Consider the following 24,600-nt stretch of genomic DNA (forward strand, 5'->3'; position numbering starts at 1 on the left):
CAAGCTCCGCCTCCTGGGTTCACGCCATTCTCCTGCCTCAGCCTCCCGAGTAGCTGGGACTACAGGCGCCCGCCACCACACCTGGCTCATTTTTTGTATTTTTAGTAGAGGCGGGGTTTCACTGTGGTCTCGATCTCCTGACCTTGTGATCCTCCCGCCTTGGCCTCCCAAAGTGCTGGGATTACAGGCGTGAGCCACCGCGCCCGGCCAAAACAGTTTTTTAAACTTACTTTTTATGTGTTAAACACTATTGTTTTGTAAGGATTGTTGTCTCTTGTTCATTATGAATACTGATAACTTTTCAGAGGTAACATAACCATCTTAAGATCTTTTAGACTATTGCTACTTTAAACTTTTAAGTAACATTATATAACTATAGGCTTCACTTTCGTCATTTTTGAGAATTAGAGGTTTTCCAACCTAGCTAACAATTTAGGTTTTTCTGTTCTCTGATGTGATTAAATGGAAGAACAAAGGACAAATATAAAGAGCCTTGTACGTTGCCTTATACAGAGCAGGTACTCCAGTATGTTAATTTATTTTGTTCAAATAACCTCTTCATTCCCCTGTCCTCTGTCTGCCTCTCAGGATCCTCTTAAGTCTTTGCTGCAAATCCAGGTTTTGGTTTGATGTTGTCAGAAACTTCACAAGCATGAATGTAGAGTGATTTCATTTGGCATTCTTGTTTCTTATAGGAGTCCAACAACAAGTTTAAAGTTGGACATTTTTCTTTTTCTGCTACAGTTGTTTGACACAACTACTCTCTTCCTTAACCTTTTTTTTTTTTTTTTTTTTTTTTTTGAGACAGGGTCTCGTTCTGTCACCCAGGCTGGAGTGAGGTGGCCTCATCTCAGTTCATTGCAACCTCTGCCTCCCAGGTTCAAGTGATGCTCATGCCTCAGCCACCCAAGTAGCTGGTATTACAGGCATGCACCACCACACCTGGCAATTTTTGTATTTTTAGTAGGGACAGGCTTTTGCCATGCTGGCCAGGCTGGTCTCAAACTCCCAGCCTCAAGTGATCTGCCATCCTCAGCCTCCCAAAGTGCTAGGATTACAGGCATGAGCCACTGTGCCCAGCCTCTGCCGCCTTATATACTACTTTTCATCCTCACATTTCAGTAAAGAGAAAATTCACCGAAAGGCAAAAGCTGAAGCCAGGGAATAATCCTTTTCTCTGACTGCAAATCTCAGTCACCAACTCCTATCAATTCTGTGTTCTTCCTCTGAATGTAAAAGAGAAAATATGCACATGGTGGCACGCATCTGTAGTTCCAGCTACTCGGGAGGCTGAGGCATGAGAGTTGCTTGAACTCAGGGGCCCAGGCTTCAGTGAGCCATAATTGCACCACTGTACTCCAGCCTGGATGACAGAGTGAGACTCAAAAAAGAGAGGCAGGGCACGTCTCTTTGCAGTGAGCTGAGATTGCACCATTGCACTCCAGCCTGGGCAACAGAGCAAAAACTCCATCTCAAAACAAAAAAAAAAAAGGCAGAGAAAATGAGTTAATGTAAACATCCAAGTGTGTATTTTTGTTATATGCACATGCTTCTATTGGAATGAAATTCTGGAAAACAGTAACTTAGTCTTTTTCTAAAAATCTTTACTCCTAATGCCTGACTTTGACATGTAGTATATGATTAATATTTGTGGGGTGGATGGTTGGATAGATGGGCAGATACTTGCTTCTTAAGAAGTACTTACTACACAGTACTTGCTTCTTAAGAAGTCTGCCTCTGAGAAGGGTGTTGTACTGTGTAATAGATTGTGGAAGTGAGCTAGACCTGTGTTGTAATTCCAGATTTACTCTCTAAAGCTTTGCAATTGGGATACACCTCTTCGCACCTGTGAAGTAGAAACAATACTACCTACTTAGTAACTTGTTGAAAAGATTTAACTAAGTTTCTTCTCCAACTGGAATGGAGAAAAAAAAAATTCAAGAAAGAATACATGATAAAGTGCCCAACAGCATGTTTGGCTTTAAGTGGGTGGTTAAGAAATAGTAGCTGTTACTATTAGGATCACAGAAGAAACAAAAAAAGATTGGTTAGGCATTAAAAGGCAACATACAACCTTCATTTTACAGAATTTTCTTTTTTTTGCAGAGGAATATTTATGTGATAAATTTTCAGTGAATATTATTTTTACAAATTTATAATGGAGGCGTAATTTAACTGTAGAATTTATTTTTAGTATATTTACAAAGTTGTGCAACCATCACAACAGTCCATTTTAGAAGAACATTTACAATCACCCTAAAAAGATCATGTGTGCCCTTTCGTAATAGTTATGTTGGATTTTGTTTTTGCAATTTTATTGTGGTAAAATATATGTAATGTAAAATTTACTATCTTAAACATTTGTAAGTATATAATTCAGTGGATTTAAGTACATTCACATTGTTTTGCAACCATCACCACTATCTACTTGCAGAACTTTTTCTTCATCCCGGAGACTCTGTTCCCATTAAACAATCACCGTCACTCCCCACCCCTACCTTAGCTGGAAACCTCTATTCTACTGGTTTTTTGTTTGTTTGTTTTGTTTTGGGTTTTGTTTGTTTATTTTTGTTGTTGTTACTGTTTTTGAGATAAGGGCATCTTACTCTGTTGCCTAGGCTGGTTTTCAACTCCTGAGGCTCAAGCATTCCTCCCACCCCAGCCTCCCAAGTAGCTAGAATTATAGGCACTTGCCACCGTGCTCAGTCCTCTATTATACTTTCTATCTCTAGGTACCTCATATATGTGGAACCATACAATATTTATCCTTTTGTGTCTGGTTTATTTTACTCAGCATAATGTTTTCAAAGCTTGTCCATTTTACATTGGATTTTGAGGCAGGCATGGTTGTGAGTGCATAAAGTTGAGGTTTATAGATTAGTGAAGACAAGTAGCCGTGGACAGATTGGTCAGAATTCTCAAGCTACCTATTAGGAATGACTTACCTCAGACATTCGTATATCTGGGTTTTGGTTTCTCGCAGCCTCTGATGGGTCAGTTTCTTTCTTGAATCATTAGTGTATAGTAAGGGGAAATTTTTTGATTTACTTTCAGCTATTTGTATAATGACAGTTCAATGAGCCAAGGTAATGATGGCATCCCAAACTCTAGGTCTAGGTTATTGAATTTTGTTGTTTGGTCATACTATCAATGCTCATGAATATATCTCAAAACTTAGAATACTGTAGTATATCAACTTAAATGTATATATCTTGCTGTGTGTACTTAAGAGACGGGGTCTTGCTTTGTCACCCAGGCTGGAGTAGAGTGGTGCATCATAGCTCACTGCAGCCTCAAACTCCTGGGCTCAAATGATCTTCCCACCTCAGTCACTATGCCCAGCTAATTTTTTTTTTCTTTTTTTTTCTTTTTATTTTTTTAGGCCGGGTGCAGTGGCTCATGCGTGTAATCCTAGCACTTTGGGAGGCCAAGGTGGGTGGCTCACTTGAGGTCAGGAGTTCAAGACCAGCCTGACCAACATGGTGAAACCTCGTCTCTACTAAAAATACAAAAATTAGCCTAGTGTGGTGGTGAACACCTGTAATCTCAGCTACTTGGAAGGCTGAGGCATGAGAATCACTTGAACCTGGGAGGCAGAGGTTACAGTGAGCCGAGATTGTGCCACTGCACTCCAGCCTGGGTGACAGACTGAGACCTTCTCAAAAAATAATAATAACAAATTTTTTTTTTTTAGAGTCTCCCAGGCTGGTCTCAAACTCTCAGCCTCCAGTGATCCTCTTGCCTTAGCCTCTTGAGTCACTGGGATTACATATACAAGCCACTGCCTTACTGTGTACTTTTCTAAAGTACAGACATACCTCAGAGATTTTGTATGTTCCATTCCAGACCACCACAATAAAGCAAATACTGCAATAAAGCAAGTCACACAAAGTTTTTGGTTTCTCAGTGTATATAAAAGTGATGTTTAGGCCAGACGTGGTGGCTCACGCCTGTAATCTCAACATTCTGCGAGGCTGAGGCAGGAGGATTGCTTGAAGTCAGGAGTTTGAGACCAGCTTGGTCAACATGGTGAAACCTCGTCTCTACTAAAAATACAAAAATTAGCTGGGCATGGTGGTATGCGCCTGTAATCCCAGCTACTCAGGAGGCTGAGGCAGTAGAATCGCTTGAACTCAGGAGGTGGAGGTTGTAGTGAACCGACATCATGCCACTGCATTCCAGCCTGGGCAACAGAGCAAGACTCTGTCTCAAAAATAATAATAAAAAACATAAGTTATGTTTAGGCTGGGCGCGGTGGCTCACACCTGTAATCCCAGCACTTTGGGAGGCCGAGGCGGGTGGATCACGAGGTCAAGAGATCGAGACCATCCTAGCCAACATGGTGAAACCCCGTCTCTACTAAAAATACAAAAATTAACTGGGCACGGTGGCACGCACCTGTAGTCCCAGCTGCTCGGGGCTGAGGCAGGAGAATCATTTGAACCCGGGAGGCGGAGGTTGCGGTGAGCCAAGATCGCACCACTTCACTCCAGCCTGGGTGACAGAGTGAGACTCTGTCTCAGAAAAAAAAAAAAAGTTATGTTTACACTATGCTGTAGTCTATTAAGTGCAATAGGATTATGTCTAAAAAAACAATGTATACATCTTAAATAAAAAAGCCTTCTTGCTAAAAAGTGCTAACAATCATCTGAGCCTTCAGTAAGTCATTATCTTTTAGCTGGTAGAGTGTCTTGCCTTCATGTGGATGACTGCTCACCCATTAGTGTGGTGGTTGCTGAAGGTTGGGGTAACCTGACAATTTTTTATTTTTTATTTTTTTTGAGATGATAGGCGTGAGCCACCGTGCCTGCCCAACCTGGCAGTTTCTTAAAATAAGATGAAGTTTGCCACATGGATTGGCTACCTTTCGTGGAAGATTTTCATGTAGCATGTGGTACTCTTTGATACCATTTTATCCACAGTAGAACTACTTTCAACATTGGCGTCATTTCTCTCAAACCCTGCTGCTGCTTTGTCAGCTTAAGTTTATGGAATATTCTAAATCTTCTGGTGTCATTTCAACAGTGTTCACAGCATCTTACCAGGAGTAGATTCCATCTCAAGAAACCACTTTCTTTGCTCATCCATAAGAAGCAATTCCTTATCCATTCAAAATTTTTTTTGTTTGTTGGTTTTTGCTTTTTAAAGAGTCTCAGTTGTGGTCTGTCACCCAAGCTCGAGTGCAGTGGCATGATCGTAGCTCATTGTAACCTCAAACTCCTGGGCTCATGCAATCCTCTCACCTCACCCTCCTGAGTGAGGTGCATGCCACGGTGCCCAGCTAATTTTTTTTTTTTTTTTTTGTAGAGATGGGGTCTCACTTTGTTGTCCAGGTTGGTCTCAAACTCCTGAGCTCAAGTGATCCTCCTGTCTCAGCCTCCCGAAGTGCTGGGATTACAGGCATGAGCCACTGTGCCTTGCCCAGGCTCCCTTCTAATTGTAGTTTTCTTGCTGTTTCTACCACTTTTGCAGTCATTTCTTCCATTGAAACCTTGAACCTATCAAAGGTCATCTGTGAAAGTTATAATCACCTTCTTTCAAATTCCTGTTAATGTTGATAGTTTTAGGCCAGGCGTGGTGGCTCATGCCTGTAATCCCGGCAATTTGGGAAGCCGAGGTAGGTGAATCACCTGAGGTCGGGAGTTCGAGACCAGCCTGACCAACATGGAGAAACCCTGTTTCTACTGAAAATACAAAATTATCTGGGCCTGGGGTGGCACATGCCTGTAATCCCAGCTACTCAGGAGACTGAGGCAGGAGAATTGCTTGAACCTGGGAGGTGGAGGTTGCAGTGACCCGAGATCGCACCATTGCACTCCAGCCTGGGCAACAAGAACAAAACTCTGTCTCAAAAAAAAAAAAAGAAAGAAAGAAAAATGTTGATAGTTTTGCTTCCTCCTGCAATGGTAAATAATTTCCAGGAAGTTTTTAAAATTTTTATTTGTATAGAGACAGGGTCTTGCTGTATTGCCCAGGCCAGTCTCAAACTCCTGGGCTCAAGTGATCTTCCCACCTGGGCCTTGAAAGCACTGGAATTACATGTGTGAGCCACCATGCCTGGCCTAAAATATATTAATATTTCTTTTTCTTTCTTTTTTTTTTTTTTGAGACTGAGTTTTGCTCTTGTTGCCCAGGCTGGAGTGCAGTGGCATGATCTTGGCTCACTGCCACCTCCCCCTCCCAGGTTCAAGCGATTCTCCTGCCTCACCCTCCCAAGTAGCTGGGATTACAGGCATGTGCTGCCACGCCTAACTTTGTATTTTTAGTAGAGACGGGGTTTCACCATGTTGGTCAGACTGGTCTCAAACTCCTGACCTTAGGTAATCCACCTGCCTCGGCCTCCCAAAGTGCTGGGGTTACAGGCATGAGCCACCATGCCCAGCAATATTTCTTACATGGGAAGACTTGAAAGTCAGAATTACTCCTTGATTCATAGTCTATAGAATGGATGTGTTAGCCACATGAAAACAACATTAATCTCCTTGTTCATCTCCATCAGAGCTCTTGGTGACTGGGTGCATTGTCAGTGAGCAGTAATATTTTGAAAGGGATCTTTTTTCTGAGCAGTAGATCTCAGCCATGAGCTTAAAATATTCAGTAAACCATACTGTAAACAGATGTGCTGTCATCCAGACGTCATTGTTCCATTGAGAGAGTACAGGCAGAATAGATTTAGCCTAATTCTTACCTTTTTTCTAAGAGATGGAGTCTTGCTGTGTTGTCCAGGCTGGAGTGCACTGGCTATTCACAGGTGCAGTCATAGTGTTCTACAGCCTCAAAATCCTGAGCTCAGGCAACCTTGCTGCCTCAGCCTACCACATAGCTGAGACTACTGGCGTGCACTACTATGCCCAGTTTATTTAACGTAATTCTTAAGTGCCCTAGAATTGTTGGAATAGTAAATGATCACTGACTTCAATTTAAAGTCACCAGCCATATTAGCCTCTAACAAGATAGTCAGCCTGTCTTTTGAAGCTTTGGAGCCTGGTATTGGCATCTCTCTATGAAAGTCTTCCAGTAGAAGGCTATTTTGTCTACATTGAAAATGTACTGTTCACATGGACTTATAGATGAAAACAGTAGATACTGAGTACTCCAAAAAGGGGAGGAATAGAGTGGGGGATAAGGGTTGAAAAACTACCCATTGGGTACTATGTTAGCTATTTGGGTGATGGGTTCAGTAAAAGCCCAAACCCCAGCATTATGCAATATATCCATTTAATAAACCTACACATGTATCCCTTAAATCTAAAATAAAAATTAGAAAATTTTAAAAAGGGAAAATAATGTACTGTTAATGTGTCACCTTTGTGGGTTATCTCAGCTAGATCTTATGGATAACTTGCGTTAGCTTCTACATCAGGACTTGGCTACTGCTGTGCCTTGTACTTTTGTGTTATGGCATGACTTCTTAAACCTCATGAACCAGCCTTTGCTAGTTTCCAACTTTTCTTCTGCAGGTTCCTCACCTCTCCCAGCCTTCACAGAATTGAAGAGAGTTAGGGCCTGATTCTGAATTAGGCTTTGGCTTAAAGGAATGTTGTGGCTGGTTTGATCTTGCCAGTACACTAAAACTTTCTCCATATTGCTAGTAAAGCCTTTGCACTTTGCCGTTATTTGTGTGTTCACTGGAGTAGCACTTTTAATAATTCCTTCAGGAACTTTTTCTTTGCATTCACAACTTGGCTAACCTTTTTTTTTTTTTTTTTTGAGACGGAGTCTCGCCCTGTCGCCTAGCCTGGAGTGCAATGGCGCGATCTTGGCTCACTGCAACCTCCGCCTCCTGGGTTCAAGTGATTGTCCTGCATGATCCTCCTGAGTAGCTGGGATTACAGGCGCATGCCACCACGCTTGGCTAATTTTTTGTATCTTTAGTAGAGACGGCGTTTCACCATGTTGGACAGGCTGGTCTCGAGCTCCTGACCTCGTGATCTGCCCACCTCGGCCTCCCAGACTGCTGGGATTACAGGCGTGAGCCACCACACCCGGCCACAATTGGCTAACTGTTACATGCAAGAGGGCTAGGTTTTAGCCCATCTTGGTTTTCAACAAGGCTTCCTCGCTGAGCTTAATCATTTCTAGCTTTTGATTTAAAGTGAGAAACGTGTGACTCTTCCTTTCAGTTGAACACTTAGAGACCCTTGTAGGGTTAATAATTGGTCTAACTTCAATATTGTTGTGTCTCATAGTAAAGAAGCTGGAGAAAGAGAGAGATGGGAGAACAGCCAGTCTGTGGAACAGTCAGAGCACACACAACATTTATTAAGTTTGCCATCTTCTGAGTACAGTTAATGGTGCCACAAAACAATTAAAATAGTAATATTAAAGATACTGATCATTACCAAAATGTGACACAGAGACAGAGTGAGAACATACTGTTAGAAAAATGATACCATTAGGGTTGCTCAATACAGGGTTACCGCAAACATTCGTTTTTTGTTGTTGTTGTTTGTTGTTGTTTGAGACAGAGTCTTGCTTTTGTCGCCCAGGTTGGAGTGCAGTGGCGCGATCTTGGCTCACTGAAATCTCTGCCTCCTGGGTTCAAGCGATCCTCCTGCCTCAGCCTCCCAAATAGCTGGGATTATAGGCGTGTGCCACAACACCCGACTAATTTTTGTATTTTTAGTAGAGACAGGGTTTCACCATGTTGGCCAGGCTGGTCTTGAACTCCTAACCTCAAGTGATCCGCCTGCCTTGGCTTCCCAAAGCACTGGGATTACAGGTGTGAACCACTGTGCCTGGCCTTGTCTTCCTTTAACACAGTATCTGCAAAGCACAATAAAGTGAAATGCAATAAAATGAGGCATGGCTATACTTTTTGCATCTAGGTGTATAATCAGTTGAGTGGCAGACTTTTCCTACCCTCCCCAACTTACCATAGTATGCCCAGTTACTACTCTCAGTTACATAGTGCTGATTGAAGTACTAAAGACATTTAACTATAGAGTTAGGGGGGTGTTCTGTAGCACTCCACTTTCTAGTCTCTCCATCTGAAGATTTTTTTTTTCTTTTTTTTTTTTTGAGGCGGAGTCTCGCTCTGTCGCCCAGGCTGGAGTGCAGTGGCCGGATATCAGCCCACTGCAAGCTCCGCCTCCTGGGTTTACGCCATTCTCCTGCCTCAGCCTCCCGAGTAGCTGGGACTACAGGCGCCCGCCACCTTGCCCAGCTAGTTTTTTGTATTTTTTAGTAGAGACGGGGTTTCACTGTGTTAGGATGGTCTCAATCTCCTGACCTCGTGATCTGCCCGTCTCGGCCTCCCAAAGTGCTGGGATTACAGGCGTGAGCCACCATGCCCGGCCTCCATCTGAAGATATTTTTCAGAGGTAAATTGGGAGGTGAAGTGTGATAAAAATGTTCTAAAGTTGATTATAATGATAGTTGCACAGCTTTGAATATGCTAAACATGGAATTGTATACTTTATATAGGTAAATTGCATGATATGTGAATTATATCTCAGTAAAGCTCTTCTTATTTTATTTTATTTTACTTTAAGTTCTGGGATACATGCACAGAAACTGAAGGTTTATTACATAGGTATACATGTGCCATGGTGGTTTGCAGCAGCTGTCAACCTGTCATCTAGGTTTTAAGCCCCACATGCATTAGGTATTTGTCCTAATGCTCTCCCTCCTTTTGCCTCCCACCTCCCGACAGACCCAGGTGTGTGATGTTCCCCTCCCTGTGTCCATGTGTTCTCATTGTTCAACTCCCACTTACGAGTGAAAACATGCAGTGTTTGGTTTTCTCTTCCTTTGTTAGTTTACTGAGATTGATGGCTTCCAGCTTCATCCACTTCCCTGCAAAGGACATGGACTCATTCTTTTTTATGGCTGCTAAAGCTGTTCTTTAAAAAGAGAAGGAATTAAAAAACATTACCCCAAAATTCAGAAGTTTGGGTTCTGACTTTTCTCTTGTCTCTAAAAGGTGTGTTTCTGCCTATAATCCCCAGCACTTTGAGAGACTGAGGCAGGAGGATCATTTGAACCCAGGAGTTCCAGACCAGCCTGGGCAACATAGTGAGACTTTGTCCTACAAAAAACTGAAAAGTTAGCCCAGTGTGGTGGCATGCGTCTCTAGCTACTCAGGAGGCTGAGGCGTGGAGGATTGTTTGAGCCCTAGAGTTTGAAGCTGCAGTAGGCTATGATTGTGCCACTTGCACCCTAGCCTGGGTGATAGAGTGAGACCCTATCTCTCAAAAATAAAAATAAAAACAGGCCGGGCATGGTGGCTAATGCCTGTAATCCCAGCACTTTAGGAGGCCAAGGCGGGCAGATCGCAAGGTCAAGAGACTGCGACGATCCTGGCCAACATGGTGAAACCCCGTCTCTACTAAAATACAAAAATTAGCTGGACGTGGTGGCACACACCCATAGTCCCAGCTACTTGGGAGGCTGAGGCGGGAGAGTCACTTGAACCTGGGAGACAGAGGTTGCAGTGAGCTGAGATCTCACCACTCCACTCCAGCCTGGTGACAGAACAAGATTCCATCTCAAATAAATAAATAATAAAAGGTGTGTGTTTCATTTTTTGGTTTTGTTTTGTTTTTGTTTTGAGACAGAGTTTCACTCTGTCACACCCAGGCTGGAATGCAGTGGTGAAATCTTTGCACACTGCAACCTCCACCTTGCAGGTTCAAGTGATTCTTATGCCTCAGCCTCTCAGGTAGCTGGGACTACATGAAAGCGCCGCCATGCCTAATTTTGGTATTTTTAGTAGAGACAGGGTTTCACCATGCTGGCCAGATTGGTCTCGAATTCCTGACCTCAAGTGATCTACCTACCTCAGCCTCCCAAAGTGCTGGGATTACAAGCGTGAGCCACTGCACCCAGCCCCTGTTTCTTTTTTTTTTTTTTTTGAGACGGAGTCTCGCGCTGTCACCCAGGCTGGAGTGCAGTGGACGGATCACAGCTCACTGCAAGCTCCGCCTCCCGGGTTCACGCCATTCTCCTGCCTCAGCCTCCCGAGTAGCTGGGACTACAGGCATCCGCCACCTCGGCCGGCTAGTTTTTTGTATTTTTTAGTAGAGACGGGGTTTCACCGTGTTAACCAGGATGGTCTCGATCTCCTGACCTCGTGATCCGCCCGTCTCGGCCTCCCAAAGTGCTGGGATTACAGGCTTGAGCCACCGCGCCCGGCCTACCAGCCCCTGTTTCTTTTTTCTTTTTTTTTTTAATTGCAACTGGAAAATAATCTTTTTTATTTTATTCCTCCCTCCCTCCCTCCCTCCCTCCCTTCCTTCCTTCCTCCCTTCTTTCCTTCTTTCCTTCCCTCCCTCCCTCCCTCTGTTGCCCAGGCTGGAATGCAGTGGCAAGATCTCAGCTCACTGCAACCTCCACCTCCTGGGTTCAATCAGTTCTCTGCCTCAGCTTCCCAAGTAGCAGGGATTACAGGCGCCCGCCACCCAGCCCGGCTAAGTTTTTGTATTTTTAGTAGAAATGGGGTTTCACCATCTTGGCCAGGCTGGTCTTGAACTCCTGACCTTGTGATCCACCCGCCTCAGCCCAATGCTGGGATTATAGGTGTGAGCTGCTGTGCCCAGCCCTGGAATAGAAGAAAATTTTAAGCACTCCATTTTTACAAATGAAATTGAAACTTGGGAAGGTAAAGTAACTTACTAAATATTTGACCTGGTTAATATAAGTAGCAATTTTAACCTGTGTTTCTTTGACTTAAAAGATTTTCTTACTATTTTATCTGTACTGTTTCCTACCAGGACAACAACCCTGGATTTGAAAGTGTTGGAGAAAATCTAAATCTGAATTTGCATTTGAATTTTTTGTTGTTTGTTTCTTAAGACAGAGCCTCACTGTATCACCCCAGCTGGAGTTCAGTGGGGCGATCAGGCTCACGGCAGCCTCAACCTCCTGGTCTCAAGCAGTCCTCCCACCTTAGCCTCCCAAGTAGCTAGGACTACAGGCATGTGCCACCATGCCTGACAGATTTTTAATTTTTTTGTAGAGATGGGGTCTCACGATTTTTCTCAGGCTGGTCTTGAACTCCTGGGCTCAAGCAGTCTTCCCACCTCAGCCTCTGGAGGAGCTGGGAATATAAGTTGAGCCACCATGCTCGGCCTACATTTAGATTTTGTTAGTGTAAAAAAAATCAAAGTGAAAAGGGAAGATAATGATTAATTAGCTTATCAATTTTGCTTCATGAGTAAAGAAAAAAATAGTGCTGCTTATCAGGCTAACCACCTAAGTTCTTCATTTTAAAAAGCATCTTAAGTTTCTTCAGATTTTGAATCTGCTAACCCTGGTAACATGCAGTTTACCTATGTGGCAAACCTGCACGTGTACCCTTGAAATAAAATAAAATAAAAGCTAAAAAAAAAAAAAAAAGGTTTTCAGTCTATATCCATATAGAATTCAGGGCAAATATCAACAGGCCTCACTTATGTAAATTTAAGTTTACTTAAATTGCTGAGGTTGAATGGAGAGCTCTCCTTTAATATAGATGTTCTAGGACAATATCAGGACATTAGCTTAGTTAACTTTGAACTCTGTGTGTGTGTGTGTGTGTGTGTGTGTGTGAGAGAGAAAGAGAGATTCTTGTAACTTTATACTATTTAAGGGACTTTATTCTGATCTTACTTGTAGTTTTCTTTCCATAGGATGGATCGAATGACAGAAGATGCTCTTCGCTTGAATCTGTTGAAGCGGAGCTTGGACCCAGCAGATGAGCGAGATGATGTCCTGGCAAAGCGACTCAAAATGGAGGGGCACGAGGCCATGGAACGTCTGAAAATGTTGGCATTGCTCAAAAGGAAGGATTTGGCAAATCTTGAGGTGCCACATGAGTTACCCACCAAACAGGATGGCAGTGGTGTCAAGGGCTATGAAGAAAAACTTAATGGGAATCTCAGGCCTCATGGAGACAACAGGACTGCTGGAAGGCCAGGCAAAGAAAACATCAATGATGAGCCTGTGGATATGAGTGCTAGACGGAGGTATGGCTCAGTTCAACTGCCTCCAGAGATAGGGTCATCTCATAAAGCCTGTGAAAATGGAATGAATTCCAGTGAGAGGAGGGTATTTTTCATCCTAAAGATTCTTAAAAGAAGATACATCATCGAGTTTGACCATAAATTCATTTTATTTCCAAATGAAACCAGGTGCCTCAAAAACTGCTTAGCCTACAGAGAATCATAGTTCTTACTCTTAAGAGAAAAAATGGTCATTTCTAGATAAAGGGGCCACTAGATATCTGATAGGCCAAATGGAAGTGAGTTAATGTATACCTTCAGTCTAATCTTCATGGCCATCTTATGAGGAGAAAAATAGTCTTTTTGTCAGATAATTCCAGGAGTTTTAGGATGTATTTATTGTGGAGTCCCAGCTTTTATGGCATCCAAAAATGTGGGCCTAGCTTTTCTTGTGTCAGAAAGCAAATTATCTTCATGTGGTAAGTCTCTGCATTCTTGCTGTATCTGTACCACTTCCCCCAGCTCCCCCATATACATATACATTCATTTGTACATATATGTTACTCTCTCTTTCACTCACTCACACATGCAAACGTGTTTTCCCAGGCCTTTTTTTCTGGTGTCTCTCAAGGTTGAGTACTTGAAACTGTAGAGCACACGGTAAGGAGAGATACCTGGATCTGGCCAATGGTTGAGTCTACCTGTGCAGTGAATCATAGTACAGATAACCCTAGTTTGGGGTTTTTTTTTTTTTTCTTTTTGTTTTTTAGGAGTTTTTTTGGTGGTTTTGGTTGGTTTTGTTTTTTGTTTTGTTTTGTTTTGTTTTTTTGAGGCAGGGTCTTGCTCTGTTGCCCAGGCTGGTGTGTAGTGAGTGGCATGACCCGCTGGATTCAAGCGATCTTCCCACCTCAACCCCAACTCACCCCACCCCCGAGTAGCTGGGACTACAGGCACATCCCACCATGCCCGTCTAATTTTTCTATTTTTGTAGAAAGGGGTTTTTGCCATATTACCCAGGCTGGTCTCAAATTCCTGAGCTCAAGTGATCCTCCCTCCTTGGCCTCCCAAAGTGCCAGATTACAGGCGTGCGCCACCGCACCCGTCCAGTTTTTCTTTTTTTTTTTTAAGATAAGGTCTCACTTTGTCACACAGTCTTGAGTGCAGTAGCATGATCATAGCTCATTGTAACCACCAACTCCTGGGCTCAGGTTATTTTCCCGCCCTAGCCTCCCAAGTAGCTGGGACTAAAGGTGTGCATCATCACACCCAGCTACATTTTGAATACTTTTGTAGAGACAGAGTCTCACTATGTTGCCCAGGCTGGTCTCAAACTCCCAGCCTCAGGTGATCTTCCCACATTGGCCTCCCAAAGTGCTGGGACTACTGTCGTGAGCCACCACACCCAGCCTATGAGCCACCACACCCAGCCTATAACCCTAGTTGTGTGTGTGTGTGTGTGTGTTTTTGTTTTTCTTGAGTTGGAGTTTCACTCTTTTTGCCCAGCCTGAGTGCAATGGTATGATCTCGGCTCACTGCACCCTCCACCTCCCGGGTTCTAGTGATTCTCTTGCCTCTCTACTCTCATGAGTAGCTGGAATTACAGGCGCGTGCCACCACACCCAGCTAATTTTGTATTTTTAGTAGAGATGGGGTTTTACCATGATAGCCTGGCTGATCTCGAACTCCTGACCTCAGGTGATCTTCCCACCTCGGCCTCCCAAAGTGCTGGGATTATAGATGTGAGCCACCACACCCAGCCAACCCTAGCTTTTAAAACATTCAGTTTAGGCTGGGTGCAGTGGCTCACGCTTGTAATCCCAGCACTTTAGGAGGCCGAGGCGGATGGATCACGAGGTCAGGAGATCGAGACCATCCTGGCTAACACGGTGAAACCCCATCTCTACTAAAAATACAAAAAATTAGCCAGGCGTGGTGGCAGGTGCCTGTAGTCCTAGCTACTTGGGAGGCTGAGGCAGGAGAATGGTGTGAACCCGGAAGGCAGAGGTTGCAGTGAGCCGAGATTGCACCACTGCACTCCAGCCTGGGTGACAAAGCGAGACTCCCTCTGAAAAAAACAAAAACAAAAACATTCAGTTTATAAATAGTTCAGAAACAGCTGATAGCTGTGAGAATTAGTCTTCAGTGTTCAGTTGCCCTCCAAATGACCTTGCTGAGTTTGTTGTAGGACTGATCCAAAGCAGAATCTCTAAAAAGCTGAACTGATGGAGAATGAAGAAGAAAGGAATGGTTATAACCTTACACATGTTACTTTCTCTACCTTTTGATGTCTCCTTACTGGTCTTGTCCGAGGATTATTTTTTTAAACCACGCTCCACAAGCAAACATTATTCTTGGTAGTAACTTTAAAAACTCTTAGTAAGCGGTGGCTCACACTTGTCATCCCAGCACTTTGGGAGGCCGAGGTGGGTGGATCACCTGAGGTCAGGAGTTTGAGACCAGCCTGGCCAACATGGTGAAATCTTGTCTCTACTAAAATGAAAAAATTAGCCAGCTGTGGTGGCACGCACCTGTGTTCCTAGCTACTTGGGAGGCTGAGGCGTAAGAATTGTTGAACCCCGGTGGCAGAGGTTGCAGTGAGCTGAGATCGCACCACTACACTCCAACCTGAGCGACAGAGTGAGACTCTTTTTTTTTTTTTTTTTTTTTGAGACGGAGTCTCGCTCTGTCGCCCAGGCTGGAGTGCAGTGGCTGGATCTCAGCTCACTGCAAGCTCCGCCTCCCGGGTTCCCGCCATTCTCCTGCCTCAGCCTCCCGAGTAGCTGGGACTACAGGCGCCGCCACCTCACCCGGCTAGTTTTTTGTATTTTTTAGTAGAGACGGGGTTTCACCGTGTTAGCCAGGATGGTCTCGATCTCCTGACCTCGTGATCCACCCGTCTCGGCCTCCCAAAGTGCTGGGATTACAGGCTTGAGCCACCGCGCCTGGCCTCGACAGAGTGAGACTCTTATCTCAATTTTTTAAAAAAGCAAAAAGAACAACAACAAAAAACTCTTAGGAAACCTCAGGCAGATTCCCTAGAGGTCCTTGAAGAGAAGAAAAATACTTGTAATTTATAGGTAGTGCCAGCAGAATATTATATAAATAGGTTCATTTTTAGATTGCTTGAAAGAAAAGGACGTTGGTGAATGAGATCATGAACCTGAGTAACCTACTTGCTTTTATAATCACCCTTACCCTTCTGGAGCAAGTAACTTATCCTACTTCATTGGGGACAAAGAGTTAAAGAAATGTTAGGTGGATTCTTCACATCCCAAATTGGAACTCTTAAATGCATTTTTCTTTCCTTCCCTTTCCCTTTCCTGACAAGGTCTCACTCTGTCACCCTGGCTGGAGTGCAGTGTGGCATGATCTCCACTCACTGCAACCTCCACCTCCCAGGCTCAAGCAGTCCTCCTGCCTCAGCTTCCCAAGTAGCTGGGACTACAGGCGTGTGCCCCTATACTTGGGTAACTGTTTTGTATTTTTAGTAGAGACGAGGTTTTGCTGTGTCACCCAGGCTGGTCTCTTAACTCCTGCACTCAAGTGATCTGCCCACCTTTGCCTCCTAAAGTGCTGGGATTACAGGCATGAGCCACCATGCCGGGCCCAACATTTTTCATAGAAACTTTGTTAACACAGTTTTTTTTTTTCCTGTTTTCAGTCCTGCTTCTGTAGACATTTTGGTAAGATCTCATTAGTGCTATTGGAATTGTATTATATTGCAGATACAGACAGTATATGTTAAAAAGTCAGACTTCCTGAAAACCCAAGGTTTTTTTTTTGTTTTTTTTTTTTGAGACGGAGTCTCGCTGTGTCGCCCAGGATGGAGTGCAGTGGCCGGATCTCGGCTCACTGCAAGCTCCGCCTCCCGGGTTCACGCCATTCTCCCGCCTCAGCCTCCCAAGTAGCTGGGACTACAGGCGCCCGCCACCACGCCCGGCTAGTTTTTTGTATTTTTAGTAGAGACGGGGTTTCACCATGTTAGCCAGGATAGTCTCGATCTCTTGACCTCGTGATCCACCCGCCTCGGCCTCCCAAAGTGCTGGGATTACAGGCTTGAGCCACCGCGCCCGGCCTTTTTTTTTTTTTTTTTTTTTAAGATGGAGTCTCGCTCTGTTGGCCAGGCTGGAGTGCAGTGGCACGATCTCGGCTCACTGCAACCTCCGTCTCCTGGGTTCACACGATTCTCTTGCCTCAGCGTCCTGAGTAGCTGGGACTACACGCCAGCTAATTTTTGTATTTTTAGTAGAGATGGGGTTTCACCATGTTGACCAGGACGGTCTCTATCTCCTGACCTTGTGATTCACTCGCCTTGGCCTCCCAAAGTGCTGGGATTACAGGCGTGAGCCACCATGCCCAGCCAAACCCAACAATTTTTTTAAAAATGTTATTTTGGGGTGATTTTTAAAAATCATTTAAAGAGATGGGGTGTCGCTCTGTTGCCCAGGCTGACATGCATTGGCTGTTCACAAGCACTGTCGTGCACTATTTCCTCAAATTCCTGAGCTCAAGCAGTCCTCCCCACTTGGCTTCCTGAGTAGCTGGAACTATTAGGCATGGGCCGCTGTACCCAACATGGGGTGATCTTTTGAAACACAATCCTCTGGAAGCTTGGGACTCCAGATATACTGACAGTTATTTCCATTTAGCCCTGAGATGTTGTATAATAATGAATAAGACTACTGGACACAGTGACTCACACCTGTAATCCCAGCACTTTGGGAGGCCAAGGCAGGAGGATCATCTGAGGTCAGGAGTTCGAGACCAGCCTGGCCAACATGGTGAAACCCCGTCTCTAGTAAAATTACAAAAATTAACCAGGCGTGGTGGCGGGTGCCTGTAATCCTGGCTACTTGGAAGGGAGGCAGGAGAATCGCTTGAACCCAGGAGGCAGAGTTGTAGTGAGCAGAGATTGCACCACTGCACTCCCAGCCTGGGCGACAGACCAAGACCCTGTCTCAAAAGAAAAACAAAAAAACAAAAAACCAACAGTGAGCAAAACTGATACATTCCCAGCAAGGAGAACCATAGTTTCTTTGATAGTGATAAAAGGAGGAAAGAGCTGGGTGCAATGGTGCATGCCGGTATTCCCAGCACTTAGGGAGGCCAAAGTGGGAGGATTGCTTGAGTGCAAGAATTTGAGATCTGCCTGGGCAACATAGTGGTACCTCATCTCTACCAAGAAAAGATGAAAGAATTTGAAAGCAGAAGGCAAGAGAAGTTCTTAACATAATAGCCATGTCATAATAGCCTAAATAGCTTATTTTACCATCAGTTGGTCAAGTTATGATACCTGTGAAATAAAGTATGTATGAAACCAACGCTACTAATGTTTTGAAATTCTAGAAAGACACGGCAGTTCTCAGCTTAGTTGTTTTTACTACTGGGATAAGGATTAAGAGCTTTATAGCTTCTGAGAATATGCCAGACTAAGTCACAAGTGATGTCACAGCAAGTGGGGCTTTTAATAATATCTCTCTAATAGGTAGGAGTTCATACTTAACTACCCCCAGTGTTGTAAATTACATGTATGTTTAGGAAAAGAGCAAAATAATTTCTCTCTGGGAATGTTTAACAAATGAGGCCAGAATCCTAGCTCATTAGTTTTTGAAAATTGAGGAATGAGGCAGGGCATGATGGCTCACGCCTGTAATCACAGCACTTTGGGAGGCCAAGGCAGGAGAATCACTTGGGCCTAGAAGTTTAAGACCAGCCTGAGTAACATAGGGAGACCCCTTCTCTACAAAAAATTTAAAAATTAGCTACTCAGGAGACTGAGGTGGGAGGATCTCTTGGGCCTAGGAGATTGAGACTGCAGTGAGCCACGAACGATTGCACCACTGCACTCCAGCCTGGGTGACAGAGTGAGACCCTGTCTCAAAAAATAAAAGCAAAAATAAATACAAGAAAAGAGGCTAGGCGCGGTGGCTCATGCCTGTAATCCCAGGTCTTTGGGAGGCTGAGGCGGATGGATCACGAGGTCAGCAGTTTGAGACCAGTCTGGCCAACATAGTGAAACCCCATTTCTACTATAAATACAGAAAATTAACCAGGTGTGGTGGCGGGCACATGTAATTCCAGCGACTCGGGAGGCAGGAGAATCACTTAAACCTCAGAAGAGGTTGCAGTGAGCCAAGATTGCACCATTGCCCTCCTGCCCGGGTGACAGTGCAAGAGTCCGACTCAAAAAAGACTTTGGCTTTGCCTTATCTGTGCTATCTACCTAATACTGGTGTGTTTATATCTGGGAATAAAATAATCACTTAAAGTTGTTCTCAGATATAACTTCCTGATAAATGGCATACAATTCCCAAATCTCTATCCAGTAATGTCTCTGTTTGTCTTGGCACTGGGCGGGCAGTTCCTAAACAGTAAGTGGCACTCATTTGAGCAAGGAAGAATTCCTTACCTTAGAAATAACTTGTAATATATATATCCAGCCAGGACCAGAATAGAAAGAGCTTCTACATGAAAAATCTTCCAGATTCCAAAATTACCCATGATTTATTTTTTATTTATTTTTAATTTGTTTGAGACAGAGTCTTGCTCTGTCACCCAGGCTGGAGTATAGTGATGCAATCTTGGCTCATTGCAACCTCTGCCTCCCAGGTTCAGGTGATTGTTGTGCCTCAGCATCCTGAATAGCCGGGATTATAGGCATGTACTACCATGCCCGGCTAATTTTTGTATTTTTAGTAGAGACAGGATTTCTCCATGTTGGCCAGGCTGGTCTCAAACTTTTGGCCTCAAGTGATCTGCCCACCCAAAATTGCCCATGTTAATCATAGACGGGGAGTATAAAGGAATATAGATATGAGAAGTAAATCACACTTTAAAAATGAATTCAGGCCGGGCACAGTGGCTCACGTCTGTAATCCCAACACTTTGGGAGGCAGAGGCAGGCGGATCACGAGGTCAGGACTTTGAGACCAGCCTGGCCAAAACAGTGAAACCCCATCTCTACTAAAAATACCAAAAAAAATTAGCCAAGCGCCATGCCGAGTACCTGTAATTCCAGCTACTGGGAAGGCTGAGGCAGGAGAATCGCTTGAACCCAGGAGATGGAGGTTCCAGTGAGCTGAGATCACACCATTGCACTCCAGCCTGGGCGACAGAGCCAGACTGCATCTCAAAAAAAAGAATGCAGACACTTTATTCAGGCCTAACCATTACTACTCATATTCGGGGTTAGAGAATGAAAGGCTCTTTTCTCCCTCTAGTGGTTTCTTTTTCTGTATTTCTACCTTCTCAGCTTGCTGTGTCTATGGCCGGCAATCTAGACAAACTTAATAATAGTTCACAAGATAGTCATTCTTATCTTTCTGTCCCCCTATTCTGTTTCCTTACCTAAGTTTGGTTGATTTTAGCAACTCAGATTTACCCTGTTGAGAAATTGAATGCTTATTCCAGTGATCAGGGTTGCCCTGTTCAAAAGGTATCCATGTCCTGACTGGGCATGGTGGCTCACACCTGTAATTCCAACACTTTGGGTGGCTGAGGCAGCAGGATCACTTGAACCTGGGAGTTCAAGACTAGCCTGGGCAGCATAGCAAGACCCCCACCACTTTCCAAAAAATTCAGAAATTATCCAGGCACTCAGGAGGCTGAGGCGGGGGGATCTCTTGGAGCCAGGAGTTTGAGAATGCAGCAAGTACCACTACACTCCAGCCTGGGCAATAGAATGAGACCCTGCCTCAAAAAAAAAAAAAAAAAATTCCATGTGCCAACAGCAGCTAGGACAAGAAACCCTGAGAAGTGGACAGCTAGTGATCTGTGATCATTAAGGGTTTAAGTTGATTATTTAAGGCCAAATGGGAGGCCAAGGCAGGAGGGTCACTTAAGACCAGCTCGGGCAACATAGTAAGACCCTATGTCTACAAAAAGTATGAAAATTAGCCGGGCATGGTGGCACATGCCTATAGTCCCAGTTACTCAGGAGGCTGAGGTGGGAGGATCACTTGAGCCCAGTAGGTCAAGGCTGCAGTGAGCTGTGATCGGGCCACAGGACTCCAGCCTGGGTGACAGAGTGAGATCCTATCTCAAGAGGGGAAAAAAAAAGGACCAAAGAACAATCGACCTAAATACTCCCAACTACACTGACAATCTCAAGGAAGGTAGGATCTGGGAATGTATCTTTGAAGTCAGAGGAGAATTAGAAAATACAGTCATTGATTTGGGAACCTGAAGCAATTAGAGTTTCTGGAATTCTTGTTACTAGGTCTGAAGCAGTATGTGCCATTTTTTATCATCTTACACAAATAAGCATGATGCTTTTAAGGCTAACCCCAGAATAACCTAAATTAGAGTTATCTAGTAAATAGGATTAGGAGTAAGAGGAACCAATGTGGGAGATTTAGATTTCAAAGTAATTTCTAGACTCTTTGAGGTAAGATGCTGGATAAAACTCTGGTAAGTAGATGCAAGTTCAATGTATTTGTTTCTGGAGGTTTAATCCTTTTCTATAAGGCTGTAGACATTATGCTTGACACTATTCCGTCAAATTATTAATACTTCCTTCTTTTGTGTATTCGTCAGTACCTACTCTTGATGGGATAGACTATTCTTTTTTTTTTTTTTTTTTTGAGATGAAATCTTGCTCTGTTGCCCAGGCTGGAGTGCAGTGGTGCGATCTCGGCTCACTGCAACCTCCATCTCATGGGTTCAAGAGATTCTCCTGCCTCAGCTTCCTGAGTAGCTGGGACTACAGGCGTGTGCCCCAATGCCCAGTTAATTTTTGTATTTTTAGTAGAGGCAGGGTTTCACCATGTCGGCCAGGCTGGTCTCGAACTCCTGACTCCAGGTGATCCACCCCCCTCGGCCTCCCAAAGTGCTAGGATTACAGGAGTGAACCACCGTGCCCGGCCCCCCTTGGATTTTTTTTAATTCAGCATAGATAAGAAATTTTCTTAACTTTTGTTGGAAATAGCTTATTTTTTCCTTTTCTTGTCTAGTGAGCCAGAGCGAGGAAGGCTAACTCCCTCACCAGACATCATTGTTTTGTCTGACAATGAGGCTTCCAGTCCCCGTTCCAGTTCCAGAATGGAAGAAAGACTCAAAGCAGCCAACCTAGAGATGTTTAAGGTAAAAAGAAAGAAGAATTTCTTTTTTCATGTTACACTCCTTCTATTTTATTTAATTCCTCAAGAGTCTTAGTTCTGTTTTTTGACTGTTTACTGTTTGGATATAAATACCCATTGATGAAAACTTTATAGTGACTCTCGACTTCAAGGGCTTTTAAAAGGAACTGTTAGAATCAAGTGGAGACGACAGTTTGAAAAGCATGTGTGTAGGCCATTATACTCAATGTTATTTATCTTTGAAAAATGAAAACAAAAGTTCATAATTAAGTCATATAAAGTAAACCCTTGGCTAGAAGGATACCTTCTGCACTCTAACCTGAGTACCTGAGTATGAAGGGATTCCTAAGTTTTTGTGTATATCTAGAGGAAATGTGGCTTTAAGAGATTTAGGAATATTTATTTTAAAAGAAGACAGTGTGGCCAGGCGCTGTGGCTCACGCCTGTAATCCCAGCACTTTGGGATGCCAAGGCGGGCGGATCACGAGGTCAGGAGATCGAGACCATCCTGGCTAATACGGTGAAACCCCGTCTCTACTAAAAATACAAAAAAATTAGCCGGGCGTAGTAGCGGGCGCCTGTAGTCCCAGCTACTCGGGAGGCTGAGGCAGGAGAATGGCATGAACCCAGGAGGCGGAGCTTGCAGTGAGCTGAGATGGCGCCACTGCACTCCAGCCTGAGTGACAGAGCGTGACTCCGTCTCAAAAACAAAAAACAAAACAAAACAAAAAAAACAATGTTTCTCTTTAGTCATTCTTCTTTTTGCCAGGAATCTGACTGATTAGCATTTATATGTGGTCTCTCCTTTAATTCTGTAAGCATTTCTTTGAGTACCTACTGAATGCCAGGCACTTTGCCAGACCCCAGTGATACAAAGATAATCCTATTGCCACTTTTGCTTCTTGTGAAAGATGAAGGTTTCAGAGCTAAGAAGTAAAGATTGTCTCTTGCAGGAAGGAATTCTGGGTACCTGCTGCCATAGCTGACAGTCTTGTTGTTTCCTTAGGGAAAAGGCATTGAGGAACGGCAGCAGCTTATCAAGCAGCTGAGGGATGAGCTACGATTGGAAGAAGCCCGACTGGTCCTGTTAAAGAAACTGAGACAGAGTCAGCTACAGAAAGAGAATGTGGTCCAGAAGGTAATGTGCCCTAGAAATAAGGGACTAAGGGAAAGTAGAGAAAAACTGGTTTGAGAGTAGGTTACCCCAGGTGGGTTCAGGTGGGTGGCCCATTTCTTCCTGGGTCCATAGTTTTTTAGTCTGTAGTAGTAGTGATTTTTTTTTTTTTTTTTTTAATCTCAGGCCTTAAGAAAACCTTGACTCCCTTTTTCTGGTTTTTTCTGCTGGTTGACAAGAGCTTCACACTGACAAGGAACTTTTAAAGTCTAGAAATGTACCAGATTTCCACCTCTGATTATTGGCCTTTTCCACAGTCTTATTTTCTCTTCCCTCTCCCAGACTCCAGTTGTACAGAATGCAGCATCTATTGTTCAGCCATCTCCTGCCCATGTGGGACAGCAGGGCCTATCTAAGCTTCCCTCCCGGCCTGGGGCCCAGGGGGTTGAACCTCAAAATTTGAGAACATTACAGGTATGTGACCCATAGTGGGATCTTAGTGTTGGAGGGCCCTGTCTAATCCTGTCTGTTTTTGGGCTTTTGTGAAGATTATAGAAGAACCTGGCCATGATAGAGGTGTTATTATTACTGATTGTTCTGTTGGTCCATTATGGCATGATTTAGTCTTCAGTAGAAAGATGAGTAACTTTCATCTTTCCACTGTAGTTTTTCTTATCTAGGGAATGCTTCCAGTTTCTCTAGAGAAGGGGTAGGTTTTCTGTCTAACCCTATAGGATTAGATAGTTTATACGAAAAAAAGCCAAGGACTTCCTAGCCACTAATCAGGGTTTACAGTGATGGTAGATTTATCTCATAGACCATTAAATGAAATTACCAAGTCTGGGTGTGTTCCTATGTTTCTACTCAGGTATTAACAGGCAGTGTTTTCCTTTTTGCATTTCATGCTGTGTTACACACAGCGTACAACCTGTGATTAGTTCTTTTCCTCTTCTTCCGCTCCAGGGTCACAGTGTCATCCGTTCAGCTACCAATACCACCCTTCCACACATGTTGATGTCTCAACGTGTTATTGCACCAAACCCAGCCCAGCTACAGGGTCAGCGGGGTCCACCTAAGCCTGGCCTTGTACGCACCACAACACCCAACATGAATCCTGCCATCAATTACCAACCGGTAAGAGAGAGCTGAGCCCTAATGTGGAAACAGAGAAATCCTTTATTTGCTTTGCTTGTCGAAAGAGCCATAGGTTTTAAGTTTTTATACATAAATAAACTCTAGGACCAAAGTGGTTATTTGGGTAGGAATTTAATTGAGAGCAGTCTCAAAAGTAGAAGCTTTGAGGAATTATATTAAAATAGTAGTAGAGGGCCGGGCGCGGTGGCTCAAGCCTGTAATCCTAGCACTTTGGGAGGCCGAGACGGGCGGATCACGAGGTCAGGAGATCGAGACCATCCTGGCTAACACGGTGAAACCCCGTCTCTACTAAAAAAAAAATACAAAACACTAGCCGGGCGAGGTGGCGGGT

At 44.0% G+C, this 24,600-nt stretch overlaps 1 protein-coding gene across 11 annotated transcripts in view; it reads left to right on the forward strand.

Annotated features, from left to right (window-relative positions):
- Nucleotides 1–24,600, forward strand: part of GATAD2B (GATA zinc finger domain containing 2B) — a 118,863-nt gene that overhangs the window by 81,773 nt on the left and 12,490 nt on the right. For 6 of the 11 annotated variants that reach the window (XM_077945999.1, XM_077946051.1, XM_015109702.3 and 3 more), the window contains 5 exons: nucleotides 12,612–12,947; nucleotides 21,875–22,004; nucleotides 23,007–23,138; nucleotides 23,457–23,588; nucleotides 24,078–24,248. In XM_077945999.1, coding sequence (XP_077802125.1) covers nucleotides 12,613–12,947; nucleotides 21,875–22,004; nucleotides 23,007–23,138; nucleotides 23,457–23,588; nucleotides 24,078–24,248 — 900 coding nt within the window. In that variant the 5' untranslated portion in view covers nucleotide 12,612. Of the gene's footprint in view, nucleotides 1–7,835; nucleotides 7,972–9,263; nucleotides 9,324–11,294; nucleotides 11,603–12,597; nucleotides 12,948–21,874; nucleotides 22,005–23,006; nucleotides 23,139–23,456; nucleotides 23,589–24,077; nucleotides 24,249–24,600 lie in introns of all 11 variants that reach the window. The other 5 variants (XM_077946031.1, XM_077946012.1, XM_077946028.1 and 2 more) reach the window with 5 other exon arrangements.

This window comes from Macaca mulatta, chromosome 1, assembly GCF_049350105.2.
Source record: "Macaca mulatta isolate MMU2019108-1 chromosome 1, T2T-MMU8v2.0, whole genome shotgun sequence".
Classification (NCBI taxonomy): domain Eukaryota; kingdom Metazoa; phylum Chordata; class Mammalia; order Primates; family Cercopithecidae; genus Macaca; species Macaca mulatta.